Here is a 21470-nt window from a genome sequence, read left to right as displayed (position 1 = left end):
ACACCATTTGACCCACCAGTCCCATTACTGGGTATATATTCAAAGGATTATAAATCATTCTACTATAAAGACACGTGCACACGTATGTTTATTGAAGCACTATTCACAATAGTAAAGACATAGAACCAACCCAAATGCCCATCAGTGATAGACTGGAAGGACTTTTAAAATGCATAGGAGGAGGGAATGATTGATGGACCACAGTCCTCATCTTGGTGAGGAAGGGTAAGATGGGCTGCAGAGCTCAAAAGCTCAAACAGGGGGACTTTTCTTCAGTGAGAGAAGAGGGCTTTCTTCCTCCAGGACTGGAGGAAAGGAAAGTAAAGGAAAGAAGGTACAAACCACAGGCAAGTCCCCAAGAGTTTGAGGAGTTCATGCCTGCACACTGTTTTTGTTACACTATGACCCAGATGGTGTTTGGGAAGTACAATGTGGCAGTGACTGCAAATGTAGAGAAATGCTGATGTTGATGCAGTCAGGCACAGGGTGATAAAGACTTGCACCAAGCTAGTAGCAGCAAGAAAGGGGAAGAGAGGACAATTGCAAAAGACCTTAGTGTTGTTGGAGTTTTTTCCTCTGTCTTCAGCATCCCAGTCTGTCAGTAACATTCCAGGACTGGAACTTCCGAGAAACAGGAGTGAGAGCCATATGGCAAAATACTTAAAGTAGAAGAATGTTTCATTGACATAGTTATGTGTCATTAGCAGTTGTCTACTTTTAAGAGTATTGAAGGGAGATACCCTCTCCAACAATTAATTCTATCAAGTATTTGGCAGATCACATGAGTGCAATATATTGGATAGGTTTTAGAGACGATCTTAAACATGGTAATGATCAAGATCATTAAAATGTTAAACATTTGGGATAAATTAATTCAGGTTTCCTAATAGCATATAATTAAAGTTTTGTTTTATTTAACAGATATTAATGAATGTCAAGAATCCAGCCCCTGTCACCAGCGCTGTTTCAATGCCATAGGAAGTTTCCATTGTGGATGTGAACCTGGGTATCAACTCAAAGGCAGAAAATGCATGGGTAAGAAAAGGGCTTTGAATTTAAAGGAATGACACCTCTATAACTTCTTAATGATGTCTGATCTAAATGCATACACTGTGTCTTGGTACTGGTTCCTATATAGGACATCAAGCATGCAGCATGTATGCAATCCATGCAAAACCAAAATGACAAAAAATGCTATGTTTTATGAGTTTCTTTTTCTAATTACATACCCATTCTTCATAACATTTCCTGTAATTTTTTTGCAAAAGTATATCTATACATATAAATATATGTATGTACATATATATGTATACAAATGAAGTTAGTGTATATAAATTTTATTTTTCTAAGAGGAGAAAATGGTTGGTATGGCTACCTGCTCTGTAAAACAATATTTTCTGTTTGTTTTTTATTTTTATTATATTTTAAAGTGTGTTACATACATTGTTGAATTTAAGCACTTTAATCTTACACAATGATTATGCAATGAATATATATATAAATAATATCCCTAAAATCCAAAAGTATGATTTCTCTGGAAAAGTTGAATAAATAATTTTCTTAATCTACATTACCTTTGTTCTTTTATCAAGATGTGAACGAGTGTAGACAAAATGTATGCAGACCAGATCAGCACTGTAAGAACACCCGTGGTGGCTATAAGTGCATTGATCTTTGTCCAAATGGAATGACCAAGGCAGAAAATGGAACCTGTATTGGTGAGTGTCTGGCTGTTTCCGTGACTGAGATCAGTTTACCATCAACAAGTCAAGTAAGGCATTAGAAGTGATTAGAGTAAATTTAAGCTAACAAGGAAATCTTTCTTTTTCCATAAGTACTCCCAACTTCTAGGATAATTGAGCTCCAGGTCCCAGGGTCATGGCTGTACCCGGAAATGGAAGCTCACTATGAAAACTTATGACCATTTCGAGCTCCCTTCAATTAAACATTTGGTTTACATAGTTTAATATCCACAAGCATTAATATTATCTCACATGATTTCTAATAGAAATTTAGCATATATGTTAAGAATTTCTTGGGGGAAAGAAAAATTATGTCTGTAGAGATTAAAATTCAAAATATAATTATTTTGGAGATGTATATTCCTTAAATATGAAATCCATGACCAGACAAATAAAATAAATAATTTGCCCAAAATTTACGCTTTGCCTGTCTAGTCTACATCAATGACCAGACACAAAGGTACATTATAGTTCTCCCTACATTTGTTCTGTGTATGTCTAGGCTGTACCAGCCTGGTTAGCAGAGCTAGCAACTGCAGGATTTACAAAAATAAAAGAGAGATACCATTCCCATTCTCATTCCTGCTAAAAAACACAGGAGAAAGAAATAATTTATGGGTTAAATTGGCCTACTCCACTATACCCCCTCCCCGCAAAAAAGCAAAGACCTATAATATGAGGAGAATGAAACACCATAAAGAGGAACAAATAAAATTCTACAGGAATACCCAAGAGAGTGACTGTATCCAGTAGGAGTCACTATGAAGGAGGTCATGGAAATGATCACATTTAAATATAGGTTGGGTTGTTACTAGATGGAGATGACAGAAAAAGGAAAGCAAGAAAGCCTTGTATAAGGGAGAAAGAGCTGAACTTAGGCATAAAGTGTTAAAATTCATTGTTCCTTCTTGACAGCTATCTAACCTTGGACAAGTCTTATGATTACACAGAAATTTGATTTTAAGTTTCTCATTGTAAAAATAGCACAGTTTTTCTTTTAAAAAATCAATTATAAAATATTAATAAAATTATCGTATCTTGGATTTGTTTCAGAACAATATGATAGGAGTGGGGGATAGATATAGATGAAGGAATATTGGCCGTTTGCTGATAGTTGTTAAGTTCATGGTGGTTTAGTATAATTTAAAAAAACAACAACTGGTGATGGGAGTTGAAGTATCAGATTTCAAAGACTTGTTTCAGCTCTTACACTATAGATATAGGTCAATACTTTCCTTACCATTTAAGAGTAGCAGCCAACTCGGTCAGGAGTTTGAGACCAGCCTGGCCAGCATGGTGGAACCTCATCTCTACTAAAAATACAAAAATTAGCTGGGCATGGTGGCGCATGCCTATAGTCCCAGCTACTCTGGGGGCTGAGGTGGGAGGATCGTTTGAACCCAGCAGGCAGAGGTTGCAGTAAGCTAAGATCATGCCACTGCACTCCAGCCTGGATGACAGAGCGAGACTCCATCTCAAAAAAAAAAAAAAAGAAAAAAGAAAAAAAAAAAAAGTAGCAGCCAACTCAGAGCATCATGTACAGTTACATGCAACTGTAAATATTTTTCAGAATATTGGCCCTAATTATGTATAAGCTTAACTAGACATGAGTTGAAAGATCAGAAACTTTTTAAGAAGCTACAGCAAAAATCTAGCTAAGTGGGAATGGAAATGTGGAGATATGTGGTTTTGATTGAAGGAAATAGAACTACCCAATCTTGGCAACTGAGAGAATAAGTTAAAGATGACTGACCATTGTACTTTGTATATAGCAAATGTTCAAACTAATATTATTACTAGAAACTCTTTTAAAAGAAATGCTTTTCCATAGCAGGAATACAGAACATAATTTATCATTTAAAGCTTGATGGACTTGAAACACAGGCCTGCTGTTATCACAAATAGGGGAGTAAGGTTAAGGCATTGAGGGTGTGCTGGGTTTGAACTAGTGGTAAAACAAAGAGAGATGGGGATGTCCAGCTAGCAGCTAGAAACATGGGACTGTAGATCAGAAGCAATGTAGCACTATTGCTCTCAATCTGCCTAAACTCTAATCACTTGTATAAATAAGATGGCAAAAGGAGGAAGGGATATAGAGAAGGAGAAAAAAAGAAATCTGTGAATAAAACTCTCTCCATAATAGGGAGCAGGAGGAGGAAAAGCAGCCATTTAATAAGTGGCAGAGCTGGGACTTGAACCCAGGTTTTCTGATTCCAAGTTGTAAGCTGGTATGATCTCAACCACTTGGTGAGAAATGCAACCTTCGGCAATTCTACAGAATGCTGACTTTAAATACAATGACTTTGGGTTTGAAAGAGGAAATGTTACTTCTTATTGCCTCCATGTCTGTAGATATTGATGAATGTAAAGATGGGACCCATCAGTGCAGATATAACCAGATATGTGAGAATACAAGAGGCAGCTATCGTTGTGTATGCCCAAGAGGTTATCGGTCTCAAGGAGTTGGAAGACCCTGCATGGGTAAGTAAATAGGAACTTGTTGAGCAATAAAGCTACTGATGTAGTTACCTAGCCTTACCAACTCGCTTAGGGCCACTTTCTCTATCCTCAAATGGTCTCTTGTTACAATAATAAGGTATGTGAATTGATTTACGTCATTCAACACAATTTGGATACTTCTTCAGAGACTTTATATTGAGCTCAATTTACACTGACGTTTCAAGTAATAATAATCACTTACTCTGTGCTTGCTATACACCACACATATCAAAGTGAGGTTCTGATATAATTGCCATCACAACTTAATTATCAAGATTATCTCATTGATTATATCTCTATGTACATGACATAAATGTTTGCATAGATACATTTTATTTGAGCATGAAGTATATTTGTATGTAGTATGAAAGTTTAGGTGTGAGGTATTAAAATAGGGACACACAATTTAAATAAATGGATAATTACTTTATCATATATTTAATGCTTACTGTGTGCTGTTCCCTTTGCTAAAAATATCTCATTTCTCCCCAGTTGCCTGTTTGTTTTCATCTTAGTTATATTTGAATATGAAGGCAAATAGAAAATATCTGTAAGATAACCACATACTTTTGGTAAAAATTAATGCATTTATAATCAAGAAACTGATCTATCAAATTGTAGTCTTCCTTAGAATATTCAATTGCACTAAAATAATGTTGTGGGCTTTTAAATACTAGCTTCTGGGTTTCATGCTATGCTTTTCAAATTGGTTGCCTTCTTGTCTACTTAATGATTATTTATAGCAAATTCTCCCAAAAAGACTTAGCTCTGTCTTTGTGCAATCCCTAGCATAGTATTTTGTATGTACCAAATGTTCAAACTAATACCATTACTAGAAACTCTTTTAAAAGAAAATGCTTTTTAATAACAGGAATACAGAGCATCATTTTAGTCTTCTATTTAGATATTATCATTTATATATAGTTTAACATCTTGATCAGCCATAACTGTGACTTTTCAGAATGAAATAGTTGTATTTATTCACCAATTTGGCCACCAGCTGGATCTCAGACATTGTGCTAGGGAATAAAACAAGGAAGAATGCAGAACCATTGCCTCAATAAAAAATGGCTGGGCACTGTGCTTCACGCCTGTAATCCCAGCTACTCAGCAGGCTGAGACAAGACAATCTCTTGATGTGGAGGTTGCAGTGAGCCGAGATTGCATCACTGCACTCCAGCCTGGACAATAAGAGTGAAACTATGTCTCAAAAAAAAAAAAAAAAAAAAACAAAGAAAAGAAAGAAAGAAAGAAAAGAGTTTAAGAAACTGTCTCAAAAAAAGAGAAAGGAGTTAAAGTATTAATTTTTACCTACTAAAATAGTTTTTAAAGCAAAATTTACTATTTTATTCTACCTTCCTGTATTGTTTTCTTTCATGCCACTGTGGTAATGAATTAAACAATTTGGTTTTCATTCCCTTTTCCAATTTATAGGAAGAATTGCAAGTACAGATTCCATGTGTTGACCTAACAATAGAAAGAAAATAACTTTTTAAAATTTTATGTGTTTGGTGAGTTTATATCTTAGTAAGAACTGATTCTATGTCCTTGTTTCCTTGATTTTAATCTGTTGGGGGAAAATGTGCTTGGCTCGTTCATTAATTCAAAATTATTAATTCAGAAAATAAAATTTTAAAGTCTGTAGTTTTGCCAGTATTCCTACCTCTAAAACTTATAATGGTATGGAAGATTAGAGACACTAGTTACCAATATTATAACTAAATACAAACTAGAGATGTGATTTCATTTCTGCTTCTGCTGATAGAATTAAGATCTACATTAGCTTTTGAACTCTGGTTTTCGTGTATTTAAGACTACATATTCCCATATGATCTTTTTTGTTTCTACTGTTCACGGCTTGATTTGGCACATGATATCAAACCCATTCCTTCATTAATTCAACAAATGTTTATTGAGCACCTACTTTGTGTTGGATGATGTTCTAGGTTGTGGGAATACATCGCTAAACAGGGCAGACCAGGTCTCTGTCCTCGTGGAGTTTACCTTCCAGGGAGAGAAAGAAGAATCACAAAACAAATATACAATTTCAGATAGTGATAAGCACTTTAAGGAAACATAAAACAGGAGAAAGAGAGACCCAGATTGGGGTGGTAGCACTGTGATCCAGGCAGCCTCTCTGAGAGACTGGACAAAAGGAAAGAGCAGGCCACGTGTGGTGGCTCACGCCTGTAATCCCAGCACTTTGGGAGGTCAAGGCAGGTGGATCACAAGGTCAGGAGATCAAGACCATCCTGGCTAACACAGTGAAACCCTGTCTCTGTCAAAAATATAAAAAAGATTAGCTGGGCGTGGTGGCACACGCCTGTAGTTCCAGCTACTTGGGAGGCTGAGACAGGAGAATCCCTTGAACCCAGGAGGCAGGGGTTGCAGTGGGCCGAGATCATGCCACTGCACTCCAGCCTGGGCAACAGAGCAACTCCATCTCAAAAAAAAAAAAAAAAAAAAGAGAGAGCAGCCACGATGGGAAGGTCTGAGCGAGTGTATTTCAGGCTGAGGAGAAGCCAGGGCAATGTCATTCAGAAAAGAATGCACTGACCATAATCAAGGAAGAACCAAGGGGTCAGGCTGTTGGAGCAAAGGTAGGCAGAGGGTAAGGAGGATAAAGAGCCCATAATAAAGAATGTGATGGGAAAACATGAAAGGTCTTGGGCAGACAAGCAATATGATATGGTTTACATTTGGAAAAGATCACTCTGGCTGCTATGTGGAGAATTAGGAGGGCAAAGATGCTTGCAGAAAGACCAAGTCATTTAAATAAAAATTTTAAACATAAAAGTAGTTACTTTTTAAAAATTACATGTGGACATATTAGAAAGCTTCCAACATTGTAAACCAGTAGAAAAATCTGAATTCCATCTGAAATATTTGTCAAAAGAGAAAAAACAAGAGAGAAATTTCCCAAATGTACACGTATGATTGTATTAAGAGGTACTATCTTGAGACTTTTTTATAAGTGAAGTTTGATGAAAACTATATTCATTTGTGATTCCACACTCTCTTGTACCTTTTTTTTTTCCAGAGGAAGATACACACATTTTAACAATTTAAGATGTCTCTGCCTAGTTGAACTAAGAAAGCTTAGTATAGTATTTCTAAGATTTAAAATCTTAATGTTACTCTTAGAATTACACGTAAAAATGTATACCAAAGTAGCTTAAACTGATCAAGGAGACAAGGCTGAAAACAGAGCTCCCTAGGTCTTAAGGCCATCATAAGTGAGTCAAAGGGGTATGAATTTACAGAACTAGTGTGTCTTGTTTTCTGAGCCACTTGCTTCAATGTGAATGTTCAAATAAAATGTGTGCATATAATATAGTATTTAGGGGGAGATTTGCAGAATCTGTCCTATGTTCATAACTGAATGATTAAAGCTTTCTCAAAAGTTCACAACAGTTGAGGAGAAATTACTGTATGCCTGGCTTTGGAGGGTAACAATGTCTTCAGTTTGTTTCACAGACTCATTCTTTATTCCTGTGTTTTGTGTGTGTATGTATGTGTCTTTTTTTTTTCTCTCTTTTTTATATCATGGCATACGAGCAGACATTAATGAATGTGAACAAGTGCCTAAACCTTGTGCACATCAGTGCTCCAACACCCCCGGCAGCTTCAAGTGTATCTGTCCACCAGGACAACATTTATTAGGGGACGGGAAATCTTGCGCTGGATTGGAGAGGCTGCCAAATTATGGCACTCAATACAGTAGCTATAACCTTGCACGGTTCTCCCCTGTGAGAAACAACTATCAACCTCAACAGCATTACAGACAGTACTCACATCTCTACAGCTCCTACTCAGAGTATAGAAACAGCAGAACATCTCTCTCCAGGACTAGAAGGACTATTAGGAAAACTTGCCCTGAAGGCTCTGAGGCAAGCCATGACACATGTATAGGTAAATGTCAGCCATATTACATTTCCTTTCTGTGGGCTCTCTTACTGATCAGAGTCAAAGTATGTGTACAGCACCTGTGATTGTTTGAGTGCAGTGAACTACATCTGATCTCAAGTTCGGAATGACTCAAAATTTCAAGACATTTATTTTGGCACCTAAAACTATTACAGACTTGAGTCAAGTGAATTATGGATTTACATGTGGGCATTCTAATAATTTATTGTGTTATAGTAAGTTTCTTTTTGGTCACCCTGAAGGTGTTACTAAACTTAATACTAAATAGAAATAAATTTCAGTGGCATCCAGAATATAGTTTATTTAAAAGAGGATGTAAATATTGCCACATAACGTAATGCCATCAGATTATGGCCACATCGGATTGATGGAAAAGCAGTGGTTTAAAAGTGAAAGTTTCAGCTTCTCGGTCGACTGCTTGTTCTGTATAACAACCAACATCCCATTGACTGTTGCTCCACAGTCCTCGTGGAATTGCTGTTTGATTATTGTGTATGTTTGTATGTCACTGAAAAGATAATATGAGTTGGGACAAAATTAAGTCGCTTCTATCACTCTGAAATATGTGCTTGCAGTATCTTTATCTAAATTCACAAGTCTATAATTTCATTTGTTTGCAAAAGTGAAGTATAATTTCCAACTTAAGAATTGAGACCTTGTTTTCAGTCAAGTTGCAAACATTACCATCTGTCACTCATTTAACTCAATTTTCTGTGAACATCTACAATTAGCATGTCATTGACCTACTCAAGGGGAATTAGCAAGCAGGAATTAGTTTTACTATTTGTTAGCTGGAAAAAATAAGCAAAGAAAGAACATAGGGGGGAAGTAAAGAGGGAGGGAAGAAACAAATTCTGTTTAAATTCAAAGCCCACTATGCCAGCCTCATTTTCTTACATTTATGGAAAGCGTTCTACACTTTGCTTACTCTCTTAACTATGCTTTTTGCTAAACATTTTTTAAACATTTCTTCTCCTTCTATCTTCATTTTTTTTTGTTTCTTTTTCTACCCTTGCCCAAGCCCTGTTACTGCATTATTATCTTCTCAGATGGACTTCTTGGTCAACCTTAGGTGGATTCATCTTCCCATACCATCTCTACTCAGTTGGACCCTCAGTCCCTCTGGACACTCAAACTTTACCCTTTGCTTTTTAGGTTCATATTTTTTCCAGCACTTTTCTGTCTTTTTTACCCTGATGTACCTGCAGCTTAATATAAGGGATATGGAAACTTCTCCCTTGTGATTAGCTTACCAGAATTGTTGACGGTGCTCATTTCTTCTACCACCAAACATTAATGCATTAACAATTCTCTACATTTTGTCCCATGTGGTCAAATACTGTTTAATTGCTAAATATGTGGACTCCAGTATTCTTGCTAGTATATTAAACAACACTGTCAATCTGCTACAAACTGTTCTGAGTTTTGGGAAATTTTATGCCCACAATTTTGATCTGACTCTTCATTAAAGTTGTTCACTATTCTCTTATTGACAGAATTAACATCTCATATTTTGTCTTTCAAAGTTTCTTCCAAATAGTCATCCCCACTAGAGGGTTTTCACAGCCTAGGTAATAGGTTACCATCCCATTCTTAACCTTCATTTTAGACAAGCACTTTCTTTTGTTCTACCCTTTACTTTCCTGCCCAAAAATCTGTGTTATGAAAAATAAATTAAGCCACACCCTCCACACTATACACCATTAGCTGGTTTCTTCCAAATTATCAGAAGGTCCAAGTTATTTTAAGAAAGCTTCCTGATTAATAACCCACTTCTCCACTTCTTCATCACTATCTATGGCTGCAGTTTCATCATAGTAGAGTCTTATAAATGTTTTCTGTCTTCCGCTTATGTTAAACCAATGTTATGTTATCACAATCGTCTTCCTCAGACAGTCATCTGCTATTTGAGGCAGCCACTATTTCACAGTAAGGGTCAATCTTGGAGAATCTAAAGTAAAAATTTATAGCTAGTCCATTACTGGATATTTAAGTTTCTTTGGGGGCAATTCATAGGCTTAAACATTTCTTAAAATATGGTATTTTATAGTATTGGGACTAATGAAGAAATATACAGTAAGACTGCCTACAGCTTTGGTATTACACAACAAGACCAACTTGCAATAAGCACCAAATGCTTTTAATGAACTATCTGGGACAGACAAGTTATAAAAGATTCAAATTAACACTATGAAATCTTGTTAGACTTGGGCTGAAGTTTAGTTTTTGAAGAAATTGATTCCAAAGCATAACAGGAAAAATGACCATTGCATTGCTTCTGAATGCAGCAATCACACTTGGGGGTAGCGTAAAATTCATGCTTGGGAAAGCTCTGTGCTAACAACTTGGAGTTCAACATCATTTACATTTCTGTTATTTTAGGTTAAAGCTGATTTTAAAGGAAAGAAGTAAAAACTCACGCAAGTCATAGAATCAACACTTTGGTTAACTAGTCTTCCACTGGTTGGTGTATGCTCAGAGACTATGAGCAAATTTTAATTTTAGTTAAAGCAAAACACCACTGGGACAAGAAATCTTCAGCCTCCCAAATCACATACTTTATCCTTAAAGCAAATATCAATTAATTTTGAATTATCATCTATTCTCACCCTCCTTTTTTTGCCATTTTCATGGCTTTGTTTAATAATAGCAGATAGCCCTTTATAGACTACTTTCCCACATATTACTGTATATGAACCTTTCAACAAAACTGTGAAGTAGGGCAGATGGTCTCAAGTGTCCCTTTTAACAGAAGAATAAATGAGATCTTGAGAAAAGTTAAATGGCCTGCCAAAGGTAACACAACTATATATGTATGTACTTGTGATTAGTACGTTTGGATTGTATAAAAAAAGAGTATTTTTGTCACAAAAATAAAAAACATTTCCATGTGATATCTGTGTATGGGAAAGCTATGCATGAGTGGGGCTGCAGGGAGAGAGAAAGAGAGCCAAAGTTTAAATACAATAAAAACAAATAGTCCTTTTTGCAAGTAATCTCAACAGGAATATTGTATTTCAGGTAATTTCTACTATTCCTTAAAGAGTTTCATATTTTGGTGGTTTAGGATCCTGTCTACATTTGTTTCCTCTGTCATGTCACTCTTACTTAAGTAATATAAAAATTGACCCGTTTGGGACTTCAGCATATATGTGCTTACACAAAGAAATGTCCATAATTTGTAATATAGTACTGTGTATATAGTACTATATTCAGTATTTTTATAACATAAAAGTATCTTCATAGAAAATAGCTCTGAGCATTTTTTAACACGAGTATAAAATCACCAAGAAGTTTTTCTAATGTATATCAACAACTTGATGAGAGTTGGCTCTGTCACAGTGTCTGCTTTTTTCTTGTGTAGTGATAACTCTCTGTCTTCTTCCTGAACAGATATTGATGAATGTGAAAATACAGATGCCTGCCAGCATGAGTGTAAGAATACCTTTGGAAGTTATCAGTGCATCTGCCCACCTGGCTATCAACTCACACACAATGGAAAGACATGCCAAGGTGAGAAAACATTGGGATGTTTATTGTTGCAAACTTGACTAAAAACCAACAGAGAGTGTGAGAAGTTTTTTTTGAATAATCATTCTCCTAGTGGCTTCCCCTTCTTACCCATTCCCGTGGGTCAGAATTATGTTCAGACATTGCTTTTGCAAGCAGGAGAAGCAATGGGAGAGGAAGCAAGCAAAGAAAATAGCTGAGAAACATTTTTGGTATGGTCTTACTAGAAGGAGCAAGAATGCCTAAGCCAGTTCATATTATATATTTTTAAAACTTAATGGGAATAGATCTCTTCAAACTTTTTTACAATTCCACCAAAATGGAAGTGAAAAATGAGAAGGTTACTCAGTAAATTTACTTCAGTGTTAGATATTATTTTATATGTTGTCCCTCTTATTAAACTTATTTTTAAAGTGATCAGTTTGGTAGTCAATTAAATGATTCATTCATTTGTTGAGTCTACATTGATGTGGAACAATTATGTGCTAGCATTGCAGGATTTAAACAGATAAATAAGATAGAGTCTTCCCCTTTAAGAGTTTACAGTCTAGTGGAGACAGACATGTAAATAAAACAAACAAAATATAGCTCATTGGTTTTATAACAGAGTTTTGGGCAAGATATAGCAATGACAAAGAATAAAACATCAATCTCAGTGGTTCCCTTTTTACACAAAAATGTGAAAGGAGCATTGTAATTTGGTAAAGTTGATTATATTGCAACATGTACTTATATTAAGGAGAAATAAGAACTTGTATAGCTCCTTAAAATCTTCTAAGAAACCCTTGAATTTTGTAGACAAAATCTAGGAGTATTATGTGGGTCTTAATAAGCTTTTGAATTGTATTAATTTGTGTCATGGAAAATTATATCCTTTTGTAAAGTATAGCAAATAAAAGCTCCAAAAGAGTGCTTTATCAGCAGCAATCAAATTTAGATTGAATTTTTTTCTCTTTATGGGATTCACAAAAGACTCGCTGCAATGCAGCTTATGGAAAATGGGTTCCAGGAGGCAAAACCAAGATGGACAATGGCTTCACCCTAGTTACCGTGAACACTGCCACCTCATCCCACACCACCCTACCCCACCCATTCACTCATTCACACTCCCTGAGGGCCCCCACTGGGTCATGTGGGCCGGAGATGAAACATGAAGTTGAGTAATAACTTTCGCTTTGGGCCATCAGTCACCAAATATTTCTTAAGAACCTACCCCATGCAGAGAGTTTTACTCAGATTTAAAGTACTGGAATAATTTATTTAATCATATTGTTACCTTTTTCCAAAGCAACTGTTATTTCACTTTAATCAGCAGTATAAATATGTCAAGGGCAATAATTTGCACCCATTCTAATGGGCACCCATTAGATAATTTGTACCCATTCTAAAACTAATTATCAGAGTGATTATGTGAGCCTTAATGTCCTAGAATAATCAAGAGCAGAGGTAGGACTTGACCTCAGATCTATATGTCTAGAATAGTCCTTTGTCTCCTGGGATGCTGTGAGCACCAGGAACATTGCACTGAGGCAGCAGGATGGGGTGAGGGCACTTTGTCCAGATATTACCACTTTTCCCCAGTTCTTCAACCCAAGAGTCTTCCTGAAGGAGTGGCGATGCCCACACTAAAACCACACCCCCTCCAGGTACCCCAGGCACCAAGGAAGGCAACAGGGCAGATACCGAAGCATTTGGAATAACCACTCAAAACACACAACCCCTTAGCCAGATTTTATTCTCATTAGAGAATTTTTCTCCCTTTCTAAATTGTGCCAGTTTATTTTTTTAATTGCCTTTGTCACTCATTTAGTTCAAAACGTTCTTCAGCTTTCAGTTGTGCTACAGAGAGTGGAAAATGACGTGGACAAATCAGAAACAGGTGTCACTTGAAATGTCTGCAATTTAAATGGGTTACATATTTTTGTGGTTTTAAAAAGACTTGAGAGAAAACAATTATGCCTTTTTCTTTGCCCTGAAGAATAACTTGCATTCTTTTTATAGTTTTAGAAAGTGTTTGAGGCATTTATAAGGAACCAAAGACTGCTTTTTATTTGCATATGATTTTTTGAAAGATTTAGAAATTACTGATACAAACGTCAATAATAAAAGGGAAATTAAAGTGAATTTGACATTGAACAAGGACAGACACTCTAGTCAAAAGTGAAAGTCACTAGACTGCAAAATAAACAAAAAGCATGACCAATCAAGAATTGCCTAAGACGCAGAGAGGAGAAACTAAAGGACCCTTATGCTAATTTTATGCACCACTAATCTACTTCTAAAAATTTGGAAACATTCTATGAGCACTGCATTTAAAATAAGTGCTCTTCTTCATCCGTGTTTTAAAAATGCAATGCATGTTTATCAAGAATCTAAATTACTTATATTTTCTATAAGACAGATGTTTCAAGTATGTTTATCCTAAATTTTTTAGTATTCAGAAGCACTTGGTTAAATACATTCATATGTTCTAAAGCTGTTAATATAAAAATTTTCAGCTCATTTTGGGATTCTTTTCTTGTAGCAATATTTATGTTACAAAATACTTTCATTTCAATCATAATATTCTTATATTTAATAGAAACCAGACATCACATCATCCATGAACAGAAGACAACACAATTTCTACTTCTTTTTCTGTCTTCTTTTTTTTAAGAATAGTGAGTAGAGTAAATGAGTAGAGTGAGTGGATTCCTAGAGAGAATGCTTCACCCTGAGGAGAGGGTAATAGACCAGAGACGGAAGAGGGCCACCTGCCCAGCACCTCAGTACTTAGGAAGGCTTTTCAATAGAAAGTGTATATTTCTATATTAGATTCTGATATTTCTTTATAGATTCATATTTACCCAATGAAAATATAAGGTAACTACTAAATAACAACTTACTATGCACACTGATGTGCGTCCACCTTCTAGTCTCCACACCACCACTATCATGGACCCCTGCAGCCCACTGGCTTCATGTTTCTGCAAGAGTTCATGATGAAAATAAGATAAAATGTGGACAATGAATATGAAGAGAAATTTTTTTAATGCGAGAAGGAAGATAAGGCTAATTGAATTTCACATTTTTCTAGAAGGCTTTTCAAGTCACTGAGACAATCTTATTTTGTCAAGGAGATTAAGCCCTCCTGGCTGATAAAATCATAATTAGAAATTTTTTCACAGAGGCAGTAGGCAAGACTTCACTGAAAAAGTTTGTCCACACTGTGTTTCATTCCTGTAGGAAAGCTAATCCTAGTATAATACTAGTAATAGCATATTACATCATTGTCAGCACATATAACTAACTAAAAAGTTATTTACTCCATATCATTCTAACCCAGTATCTTTTTACTTTGTGGAGACTGTTATTGTTTTAAATAAATACTTACATTGTCTGTGGTTTCCTTAGAAAATGTTTGGATCCAAATCTAAAATGCTTATTTTTGTATCAAGTCCCAATATAAATACCATTATCCAACTACCAAATTATGTACTACTGTACAATGACATCGTAGTAACACTGTTCTTAGCACAGCTTCCATGATAGAAGTGCATTTGACCATCAGGACCCACCTGTGGAGAACCAATTTACTCCATTTAATTGTCATTTTTCCCTCTTGTATCTCAGGACCAATGCTATATGCAGCCAATTGACTTAGACTTTGAAAACCTTATACTTTACTCATACTTTAAAAAATTAACCACTAAAGTTTCTTATAAGTTGAAATAGTTGCAAAGGATGTGAATTCTGGCATTGTTATACAGATTGTTATGTTAATGTGCTCAAGCTTTAAATATATTTTCATGAAAACTTCAGAGCTTCAGATTTAACTCCCTCGGTTAAGGGAGGATGGCCACTATATAATTTGAAAGTCTGTATTCATTGTCAAATTAATCAGATCTACTGTCAGAAAAAGTCTAAGGTGATTTTTCTGTTCAAACAAAAATGTTAGTAGGTGTCCCCATGACAACCAACCCACTTCTGAAATCTAATTTAAAATAGAGAGCTAATGGGAGGCCGAGGTGGGTGGATCACCAAAGGTCAGGGGTTCAAGACCAGCCTGGCCAACATGGTGAAACCTCCTCTCTACTAAAAATACAAAAATTAGCCAGGCATGGTGACGCATGCCTGTAGTCCCAGCTACTCTGGAAGCTGAGGCAGGAGAATCACTTGAGCCCAGGAGGCGGAGCTTGCAATGAGCTGAGATTGCACCACTACACTCCAGCTTGGGCGACAGAGTGAGACTCCGTCTCAAAAAATAAAATGAAATAGAGAGCTAAGACCATTGGTTTGTGGCCATGATAAAATAAGGCCTGCCAGCCACCTCTATCAGTCTTTATTACCAATATTCTTACTCTCTGTTTATCCTCTGAGATTAGTTGCAATCTGTCTTTGTAAATCAGAAGGTTGGAAACAGGGAGACGGGAATAGAGACCTCCAGGCCATGAGATGTTCTCAGGCAAATTGACTTTAGAGAGGAGAATTACAGAAAATGAGAATATGGGAATTGATTCCCTGAAATATTCGCCTGCATTCATACTGCTAGAAAACATTTGTGTATCACCAGGGGAATGAGGATGCCCCAGTATGAAAACCATTGCTCTAAAATACCATTCTTACATTTGGGATCTTAAAATTCCTTAAGAATTGTGTTGAACTCCATGGACCCTCTTTCTTGAAAATCCAACCATCAATCAATCTCACATTCTCTGTCTCTGTCTCACACACACACACACACACACGCACGTAGACATTTTCATTCACAGATCCCCTGATGCTCAAAAATAAACCCCAAATTAAGAGTGGTGGCTCAAAAACACTTTCAGGAAGCACTTAAGTGTGTTTCTACTTAACTTAGTGTAGAAAACAACCAAATAAACAGTATTTCATTTGCGTATTTTCCCCATACCATTAGCCTAAGGAGAGCATCCCACTACCATAACAACAGAGGATAGACTCAACACAGTCCAGATCAAGGTGAACTGCTCCATTCGATCAGCTTACATTGTGGTGCCTGGGCCACTCATTTGATCCTGCTTTGTTTGTCTCTCTCCTCAAGATCTGACTAGCCTGTACCATCTCTCCTGAATTTATAACTTGACTCCTTAGATATGAAAATATCTAAGACCCTATTTTCCACTCAACAATTTGACATTATAAAACAAAACACTCGGCAAGGATCACTCACATTTTAAGGAGATTCTTCACTTTGCAAAAAATATTCACAAATATCCTTTAAATTTTGGCTTGTTCATAGTGCATTTAAAATATTTCTTGCTTTATAAAACTCAAATGCAAGGTATTCCCCAAATATAAAAAGCACCAGAGAGCTCTTAATATCTCCCCATCACTTTTAAAGCTCTCATTTTTTTAAATGTCCTTTCACATAAAGAAATATGTGCTCGAGGCAACCTGGGAAATAACCCCGCCAGGTGTCATGATCCCCATTTTGTGGTTAAAGAAGCTTAGGTATGACTAAGTTCATTCATGGGAGGAGAAGGCTAGCCCTCCACATTCTAGTCACACATCCACAGTGCCTGCTCTGGTGGCCTTCTCTCACCCTCACTGCTGATGCTGCATGTTCCCTGTGCTGTCCCTAGATATCGATGAATGTCTGGAGCAGAATGTGCACTGTGGACCCAATCGCATGTGCTTCAACATGAGAGGAAGCTACCAGTGCATCGATACACCCTGTCCACCCAACTACCAACGTGATCCTGTTTCAGGGTATGTCTTGCCTTCTCATCCCAGACATGCTTTTGAAAATCCTTCCTCCCACTCCTTGACCAACATAAACTTTGTCTCTTGTCATGTGTAACTCACAGGAAGTCACTAACTCCAGGAAGATGTGGGGTTACAGTAAGTATTCTCTTCAATGAATGGGCAAGAAATGAGCTCATCCTGCAGCAGCCACTGCCACCCAAGCTCACTCTTGGCTGCCAGTGTTGCCTGGAGCAGTCTTCCCAGAATATAACATGTAACATGGTGGGTTCTGCCTCAGCAGCAAGTGTTTGATGGAGTGATAGAGCCTGCCTTTCTTTAAAGTTTTTCATTTCTGTTGTGTTGCCTCAGGGTGGTAAGGGCTCTGCACACTTAGAGCCCACCATGAAGCATCTTTTCTGTTGCTTCACTGACTCACCGCTCCTTGAGAACGGAGATGAGTGAGGAATGAGTCAGTTGTCTGCCCGTTCATACATCATCTTGCTTACATTTCCTTCTGTCTGAAACAGGCTTTTCTGCATTCTGAATAAACTACCATTCTGTTTTCTCTCTCCCCTTCCAGAAATGTTGTACTCTATCCAGGTACCGAGTTAACAGAGTGATTGAAAACAAGTGATAATATTCCTCTTGGATAGGCCCTGCTAATAGGAAGGTGTTTCTGAAACCTTATACTGGCTGGAGCTCACTTTGTTTTCCTCTTGGTAATGCTTACCAAGTTACTGCAGCATAGTCAAGTGTGGACTGCCCAGAATCCACCAAAAACCTATCTGCAATTGGTCTGATGGGACATGGAATAGGAAGGAGAAAATTGAAAATACAGACTTAACAAAACCTCTAAAAATACTATTACTGAAGAATCCTATCTTCATAAAATGGTTCTCTGTGCATTTTTTTCCCTTCTTTATTACCATCGGTTTCTGGCAAACAATTTAAAAGTCATCATGACTCAAAAAGCAGTCAGTGTGCACTCTGGTAAAAGAAAATAAAGCTTTTTAATCTACAATAATGTGAACGACAATTACAAAAGAAGTACCTCTTTCTCACCAGAAATCCTAATTGACCTTTTATTATTTTTAGAAAAAATGTCAATATATTTTGTTTCACCTTTTAAACAGTGTTAGGATACTATATAATTAAAAAGTAGCTTGTATTCCTCTTTAAGAAGTACTTGTTTCCAATATATATGCAGAAGCTCTTGTTTCCAAAACTGACTTTTCATTTTAAAGAAAATACTCTTGTGGCATTCATACTTACTTCAATGGCTCAGACACTTCTGCTTTTAATGGAGCTGCAAGATACATATTTGACTTCACACCAGCATCTTCTCCTAGTCATCTGGTGTCTGGTTTGAGTTAGTGACACAGAAGACGACTGAGTCTTACCGCTTTTACAGCCAGGCTGCCTCCTGCATGCAGTGCCTAAAAGTTGTCATGGATCATGATCACCTATATCATGCCTCCTCCTGCTTCCAGATAACTATGTGTATTTGATATGTTTGTTGTCCTTAGGTTCTGCCTCAAGAACTGTCCACCCAATGATTTGGAATGTGCCTTGAGCCCATATGCCTTGGAATACAAACTCGTCTCCCTCCCATTTGGAATAGCCACCAATCAAGATTTAATCCGGCTGGTTGCATACACACAGGATGGAGTGATGCATCCCAGGACAACTTTCCTCATGGTAGATGAGGAACAGACTGTTCCTTTTGCCTTGAGGGATGAAAACCTGAAAGGAGTGGTGTATACAACACGACCACTACGAGAAGCAGAGACCTACCGCATGAGGGTCCGAGCCTCATCCTACAGTGCCAATGGGACCATTGAATATCAGACCACATTCATAGTTTATATAGCTGTGTCCGCCTATCCATACTAAGGAACTCTCCAAAGCCTATTCCACATATTTAAACCGCATTAATCATGGCAATCAAGCCCCCTTCCAGATTACTGTCTCTTGAACAGTTGCAATCTTGGCAACTTGAAAATGGTGCTACACTCTGTTTTGTGTGCCTTCCTTGGTAGTTCTGAGGTATTTTCATGATCCCACCATGGTCATATCTTGAAGTATGGTCTAGAAAATTCCCTTATTATTTTATTTATTACACTGGAGCAGTTACTTCCCAAAGATTATTCTGAACATCTAACAGGACATATCAGTGATGGTTTACAGTAGTGTAGTACCTAAGATCATTTTCCTGAAAGCCAAACCAAACAACGAAAAACAAAAACAACTAATTCAGAATCAAATAGAGTTTTTGAGCATTTGACTATTTTTAGAATCATAAAATTAGTTACTAAGTATTTTGATCAAAGCTTATAAAATAACTTACGGAGATTTTTGTAAGTATTGATACATTATAATAGGACTTGCCTATTTTCATTTTTAAGAAGAAAAACACCACTCATTTTTTAAAATATAGTACAGCTACTATAAGGCTTGTTTGATCCCAAATGGTGCTTATCTTGATTGAACATTCAGAACAAGGATATTATTTTCAGTGATTTTGTGAGATCAGCTGAACCACTTATGATAATAATAATAAAAAAGATCGCTTTGCCCTCACGACAGTTGTACATGGCATGGAACTTTTAACATTTTAATATAAACTTTCATCCAGTTAGCTTCATAACTTTTACGTTCCAGAATTTTGTTTATTTTCCTGTCAATGAAAGCAATTTTTAAAGATACCAGTGGGACAGGTTTGGTTTTTTAAAAATCTCATGTGTTCAAATTAACATAAATATTACACGTCAATACACTGTACATGCTGGTAATAGACTCTAAGCAATTGCCAAGATGTATTCTATTTTTATGAAGTGTATATATATTACCTTAGTGTGCATTTTCTATATAATATCTTGATGGACTCTTTTATAAAATTATTTTATAAAAAACAATGTTACACTAAAATCAGCCTAAATAAATTTTCACAACTTTGTTTCATAACCTTTTGAAGAACCTAAAATTCGTTTCCTTGCAGCTAAAACAGGGATTAAATTTAAAGTCATACACATAAACAGACACACAATCATGAGATCCCTTGAGAGAGAGGTAGTATTACTCACATTGTACAGTCAGGATCCTAGGACAGAGGTAACTTATGTAACTTCCTTAAGACAGGACAGCTAGTGAGTGGCAGAAATGTCCTACCTTCCCTGTCATGACTCCCACTGCATGAGTTTTTTCATCTACCTAAACAGCATTTTTTATATCTTATCTCAAGTGAATTCATCTTGTGTGATATTAAACTAGTGAAGGCCTAATTGTGACCTATGATTGAAGGATTTTTAACCTAGAAACACGTTATTCAAAGAAACGTGGAAAAAAATATCCACTCCATAGTCCAGCTGTCAGGCAGGTGATTGACTAAATCAGTGTTTACCAAAGACTGTTCTACAGAATACTAGTCTAGTGCAGGTGTTTTTAGTCACAAGCATTCTATGATCAAACAAGTTTGAAAAATACTGCATAACATATCCTCCTATTAAAGATTATCTATCAACACTAACAAAGAAACTTTTAGAAGTTCAGCAGTGAACAGGATGAATTTATTCAAGCCAACATTTTCTGAAAGATTTAATCCCAAATCTTTTTTCCCTAATACATTATCTCACTGAACACTTGGGGAAATGCTGATGTAATACAGTCAAGACGTCTGCTTCATGCCTAAATCCTTAGAAAGGACATTTTTATAACTAAGCACTTTGGTAAACAACTCCAACACCTGACCCTGATCATTGAGCTTCTTTCCAAAATTAAACCACATTAGTTTTGCTCATTTCCTCTGTCCAATATTCTACAAGCATAGAAATTGATAGGACAGTGACCAGACACGAGCTACTGCATAGTCATTAGTAGGAACAAACTTCTGGTTACTACAGTATTTGATTTGGAAATTCCTATTTGGGGAGCCAGAAGATCCAGCCAGAGTCTTGACTTTAACCAAGTACTTCTGACAACATTTCCTTGAAATTTATCTTAAGCATGCCAGTGGCTGAGCAGAGGTAGGCAATGAGATCAATCACCAACCCTGAAAGTTCCCTTAGGATACACGGCAGGGTGGGGAAACCCTCCTTCATGACATCT

At 36.6% G+C, this 21470-nt stretch overlaps 1 protein-coding gene across 8 annotated transcripts in view; it reads left to right on the top strand.

The window, feature by feature from the left end:
* HMCN1 (hemicentin 1) overlaps window positions 1-20330 on the top strand; it is a 514108-nt gene extending 493778 nt beyond the window's left edge. For 6 of the 8 annotated variants that reach the window (XM_063794515.1, XM_514061.8, XM_054673744.2 and 3 more), the window contains 7 exons: window positions 922-1035; window positions 1593-1718; window positions 4095-4223; window positions 7803-8153; window positions 11562-11681; window positions 17264-17390; window positions 18893-20330. In XM_063794515.1, coding sequence (XP_063650585.1) covers window positions 922-1035; window positions 1593-1718; window positions 4095-4223; window positions 7803-8153; window positions 11562-11681; window positions 17264-17390; window positions 18893-19259 — 1334 coding nt within the window. In that variant the 3' untranslated portion in view covers window positions 19260-20330. The other 2 variants (XM_054673722.2, XM_054673730.2) reach the window with 2 other exon arrangements.
* The last annotated feature ends 1140 nt before the right edge of the window (window positions 20331-21470 follow it).

This window comes from Pan troglodytes, chromosome 1 (assembly GCF_028858775.2).
Source record: "Pan troglodytes isolate AG18354 chromosome 1, NHGRI_mPanTro3-v2.0_pri, whole genome shotgun sequence".
Classification (NCBI taxonomy): Eukaryota; Metazoa; Chordata; class Mammalia; order Primates; family Hominidae; genus Pan; species Pan troglodytes.
This window is presented reverse-complemented; position numbering and strand designations above follow the sequence as displayed.